At 39.4% G+C, this 5,712-nt stretch overlaps 1 protein-coding gene across 1 annotated transcript in view; it reads right to left on the bottom strand.

Moving 5' to 3' along the window:
* Positions 1 to 1,780: 1,780 nt before the first annotated feature.
* LOC115231012 (polyunsaturated fatty acid 5-lipoxygenase) overlaps positions 1,781 to 5,712 on the bottom strand; it is a gene marked incomplete at its 3' end in the record, with an annotated part of 46,931 nt that continues 42,999 nt past the window's right edge. The window contains exons 3-5 of the mRNA XM_029801105.2: positions 5,183 to 5,314; positions 4,063 to 4,160; positions 1,781 to 1,913 (exon numbers count right to left, since the gene is read on the bottom strand). Of these exons, the coding sequence (XP_029656965.2) occupies positions 1,781 to 1,913; positions 4,063 to 4,160; positions 5,183 to 5,314 (363 nt within the window). The remainder of the gene's footprint in view (positions 1,914 to 4,062; positions 4,161 to 5,182; positions 5,315 to 5,712) is intronic.

The raw sequence follows: 5,712 nt of genomic DNA, 5'->3' as shown, positions 1-5,712 counted from the left end.
CATTTATTATTATTGCTATTGTTGTTGTTATTCAGGTCACTGCCTGGAATCGATTCGGAATCTTGGGGTTAGCAGCCCGCGCTCTTAACCACTACGCTATATGCTCGTGGACAATCTTCTTGATCCGAACGAAAGACCGAACGCTAACAAATACATACATTGCATGCGCGTACAAACACACACACACACACACACACACACACCACATAATGAAGGACACGTACGCAAAGAAAAATAAGACAATACGGAAGGGACAAGTTTTAACAAATGTATCGTTTTATCGTTTAAATAGAAGGGAGGAAAGTAATCACGTTTCGGACGGTAGTCCTTCATCAGAGAACCATGATGAAGGAGAAAGATATAAGAGGGGAGTGAATGGGAAAAAGTAATTGGAGGAACGTGTGTGTGTGTGGTGTGTGTGTGTGTGTGTGTGTGTGTGTTTCCGTTTTCGAATTAAGCCTTAGAAGCAGCTCGGGTACAAAAACCTTCTCAGCACCACACGCGTATAATGTATGTGTGTTGTCCTAACGCCAGAAACGTCGGTTTTTCGTCAGGGAAAAAATTTTCTTTTAAGACGTATAGGAAGAACACGAAGAAGAAGAAGAAGAAGAAGGAAGAAGAAGAGAAGGAGAAGAAGAAGAAGGAGAATAAGAATAAGAAAAGAAGAAGGACTATAGTGAAGGAGGAGGAGGGGATAATGAATGAGGGAGGAGGAGAGGGGAGGAGGGGGAAGGGAAGAGGGAGGAAGGGTAGGAGGGGAGGGGAGGGAAAGAAGGAGGAAGGGGAAGGAGGGGGAGATGAAGAGAAAGGGGAGGGAAGGAAGGGGATGAAGAGAAAGGGGTGGAGGTGGAAGGGGAGGAGGGGTGGAGAGGAGGAGGAAGTAATGATAATGATGAAGGCTAGTAGTAGTAGTAGTAGTTACATCGAAATCTTCTCGGTGCTTCAGTCCATCCATAATTTTGTGGTCGGTGTAGAACAGTCTTTTCTCGGCGATTACCTCTTCCAGAGTTTTGTCTTCTTCCAGTTGAGGTTTCAACATTTCTTCGTCGACACCCATATGAAATAAAGCAAAAAGAAAAAAAAAAGAGGGGTTCTTCATATGGGTTCTTTTTATCGGGGTGGGTTAGGGTTAGGGTGAAAACCGCAGGAGGAAACAAAAAGAGAAACATTTGAAGGAGCTTCTACATCGGTCCTGGATAAAAATTGGAAGCCAAACGAAAAATTACCTTTAAATATACATATGGTGTGTGTGTGTGTGTGTGTGTGTGTGTGTGTGTGGTGTGTGTGTGTGTGTGTGTGTGTTTCCGTTTTCGAATTAAGCCTTAGAAGCAGCTCGGGTACAAAAACCTTCTCAGCACCACACGCGTAATAATGTATGGTGTTGTCCTAACGCCACAAACGTCGGTTTTTCGTCAGGGAAAAAATTTTCTTTTAAGACGTATAGGGAAGAACACGAAGAAGAAGAAGAAGAAGAAGGAAGAAGAAGAGAAGAAGAAGAAGAAGAAGGAGAATAAGAATAAGAAGAAGAAGAAGACTATAGTGAAGGAGGAGGAGGGGATAATGAATGAGGGAGGAGGAAGGGGAGGAGGGGGAAGGGAAAGAGGGAGAAGGGGAGGAGGGGAGGGGAAGGGAAGAAGGAGGAAGGGGAAGGAGGAGGGAGATGAAGAGAAAGGGGAGGGAAGGAAGGGGATGAAGAGAAAGGGGTGGAGGTGGAAGGGGAGGAGGTGGAAGAGGAGGAAGTAATGATAATGATGAAGGCAGTAGTAGTAGTAGTAGTTACATCGAAATCTTCTCGGTGCTTCAGTCCATCCATAATTTTGTGGTCGGTGTAGAACAGTCTTTTCTCGGCGATTACCTCTTCCAGAGTTTTGTCTTCCAGTTGAGGTTTCAACATTTCTTCGTCGACACCCATACTGAAATAAAGCAAAGAAAAAAAAAGAGGGGTTCTTCATATGGGTTCTTTTTATCGGGGTGGGTTAGGGTTAGGGTGAAAACCCGCAGGAAACAAAAAGAGAAACATTTGAAGGAGCTTCTACATCGGTCCTGGATAAAAATTGGAAGCCAAACGAAAAATTACCTTTAAATATACATATGTGTGTGTGTGTGTGTGTGTGTGTGTGTGTGTGTGTGTGTGTATGACAACTATTTGAAAACTCAGAACGCATACCTATTAGTTTGAATCATCCTGACGAAAACGCTTCATATACTCTCTCTCTTTCTCTCTATATATATAGAATGAATAGCTTTGCGTAAATCATTGGTTCGTTTTGTTCTCTTACTTTATTATCATCTTATAATCATCTCATAATAATGACCTTAATGACTCGAATTACTACCTCAGTCAATCTAAATGTATATATTTGTCGTTACCTGTCATAAATAGCCTTTTTCTATCTGCAATATGCATTTTCGTTGATTTTTCATATTTTACCCTTACATTTCCTCGTGTATTTTATATTTTCTTTTCGTAACATATTTACTATATATATATATATATATATATATATATATATATATATATACATACACACACACATGTCTCCCTTTCTCCCTCTCTCTCTCCCTCACACACACACGCACACACAATCTCTGCTCTTCAGTTGTGCAAATCTCCCCCCCACCGGATTCTTTATCTTTCCTTTTTCTTATTCGAACCCTCAATGCTCTTCTCTAAACTCTCTCCTCGCATTCCGTGTCTCCTTCAGAGAAATTGCTCTCTCACTCCTCTTTCTCCTTTCCTTTTCTCTCTCTGTCTCTCTTTCATACACACACATGTGCACACACTCACGCACACACACCACACACACACAAACACACACACAGTCGTTCGCATCCGCTGTTGCTCTACCAGATAAGTGGCTCTACAGCAGTTTAGCACTTGACCAGTTCTCATATTCAGACGTTCGGTTAAGAGCCACTTGGAGGCCAAAAGCAAGAATTCAGATGGTAAATACCGATAACAGCCTCAACGCAGCCGTCCTCCTCCCAACCCACTATAACCAACTATTTCTGTGTGTGTGTATATATATATATATATATATATATATATATATATATAGCGATTGCAACGCGCAGGGCATAAGTTAGCCAATCAGAACCACACAAGGACTGAGAACTTCGCACAGGCATTTATTCATAATATGGTGGCAAAAAATTCGTCACTCGAAGCAGCAGTTTTTTTGTTGTTTTTTGTTGTTGTTGTTGTTGTTTTTTCCCAGTGATCAGGTCGCAGTTTCGTTTCAAGTGAAGAAAATTTTTTCACCATATTACGAATAAATGTCTGAGCGAAGTTGTCGATCTTTATGTGTTTCTAAATGACTAAGCGTACGTTTTCCATGCTGCAATCGTTTTACTTTCAGCACACGACCTCAGACCCATATATCCTTGTTATGTATGCACATCTCTAAACAGACCGAAATTTCGAAGTCACACTTAATACTAATCTTTAAAAAATGATATGAGCGAACTTTAGATTAGTTAAAATATGTTTGTGGCATATTTCAACTGCGAAAGGCAAACTCACTGCATGGGGAATTCTCTCTTATGATAAAAGAAAAAGGTGTGGAAACACCATATCTGTCCAGTGCTGCCACCTGTCATCCCAGACATCGATGTTTCCAGCTCTTTGGTCGTTATCAATGCGAAATACCTAAGAGGGACAACTCTGAACAGACCTACTCAAAGCCGGGGCTTTAACTAAAATACAGTAAACAACATTGATTGATTTGTGGCAGTAGACCGCCAAGATCGGGAAAACAATATGAGCGCCAAGCAGTGATAAGGCATAAGCAAACTCTAAATTAGTTAAAATATGTTTAAACACTGCTTGGCGCTGATATTTCTGCAATTTTAGTGAAGTCCGGTTTTTTTTCTTTTTTTTTTCTTTACATCCGGACCTGGCATTAGGCCCTGGAGATAATTTGATTATTTGTTGCACTGCTTTCTCTCTGTCATAAACTACGATTTCTTTCACTCATCCTGTTGCTAATTTCGGAGATTGCCCTTAAATGTCTGAAGAAGATATTTGAGAAAAAAAAACGAACTCAATATACTCGTACATACTTTTCTGGAATTTTCGTACACAACTTTATGAAGCTGGGGTTACAGCCCGTGATTCGCTGGAGACCGAAGTTCAAATCATTCCTCCAGCTCTGAACACTCTACAAAATAAATAAATGGTAAAAGAACAGGAAAACGAAGGAATTCGTTTCTAAATACAACTAAAAACCGACGAATTAACGCATCAAGTGAGTCATGACTATGTGTAACATGGGTGTGCACCGTTCATTCTTCTTTACATTTCTCCATGCTAGTATGGGTTAGACGAATACATTATTGAAGCATCATTTTGAAACCAGATGCTCTTCCTGACGTTAACCTTTGCCCGTTTTATCAAGGCATCTTTTATTTTTAGATACTTTCGAAAGAGCAAAGCCAGCGGATGCGTTGCCAACAGGGGAATGACAACAACGTTACCGCTCCATAGCTCGGCGGTTCTCGAAGAAATCTCAGCTGCATATACTTGCACGCATGCATGTATATATATATATATATATAATATAAATAAGAAAATGGAGAAACAATTTAGTTTGTTCATCAACTTTCGGATATTAGAATGTTGAATTATTCATTCATTTAACAAAATGAGAACCTTAATAGCATACATATATATCTTATAATTCAATATATATAAGATAAGAATACAAATTATAAAAATCATAATATAAATTATTGAAATCATTAAAATCACTCCTTACAGCTGTTTCAGCCTATGGTTAAAAGTATTTTTTTTATTGCCTATAGTTGTCAATTATATTGAGGTTGTAAGCATTTAAAAATAGGGTACTTATATATATATATAACCATAGGCCTCACGACAGGCTTCTTTCAGTTTCCCTCTGCCAAGTTCACTCACAAAGTAGAAATCCCTTGCCAAGATGCCGCGCAGTAGAACTGAATCCAAATCTATGTGGTTAGGAAAGGAATCTCTAACCCGCACAGTCATGTCTGAATTCCGATTTCGAATTCCACTGATATCCCACTATTTTTCTTTTCTCTTTCCTCTTTTTTTCCGCTCATTTTCGAAGTTAATAAAACTCGTTTCGGCCTAATGCTGGGATTGATCTACCATTATTGATTATGTTGGAAATCCATAGATTACCAATGTTGCTAAAATACTTACCATCGGTTTACTGAAAACATGTCTGGTGTAGACTTTAAAGAGGTCGACGAAACTCGCCCATTCTCCGGCTTCCTTTAATTTGACCAGTTTACTTGTGGCGATCAGCTGAGCCTTGCGTCGGACGATACTCCACTGAAAAGGTACGAAACGGATTGAGGCTACATTACAGAGAAATTCACGATACAGACAGACATGCAGACATACAGACAGACAGACAGACAGACAGACAGACAGACAGACAGACAGATAGATAGATAGATAGATAGATAGATAGATAGATAGATAGATAGATAGATAGATAGATAGATAGATACACTTATGTATGGACTATGTATGTATATATGTATAGTTTGCAATGAACAATGGGAGAAAAGTACTCTATACAAGGAGTAGAGTATAGTTTCATTAACTGAGCCATTAGACAGGTCATTTAGGAAGAAAAAGAGCCTGGGGGAATTGATGGTAATGCGTGTCAGCAAAATCTTTTACAGTGTTATGTGTTTATATATATATGCGTGTGTATATATATA

This window comes from Octopus sinensis, unplaced genomic scaffold (genome assembly GCF_006345805.1).
Source record: "Octopus sinensis unplaced genomic scaffold, ASM634580v1 Contig17143, whole genome shotgun sequence".
NCBI classification, from domain to species: domain Eukaryota; kingdom Metazoa; phylum Mollusca; class Cephalopoda; order Octopoda; family Octopodidae; genus Octopus; species Octopus sinensis.
Note: the sequence above shows the minus strand (reverse complement) of the source record. Positions and strands in the feature narration are given on the sequence as shown.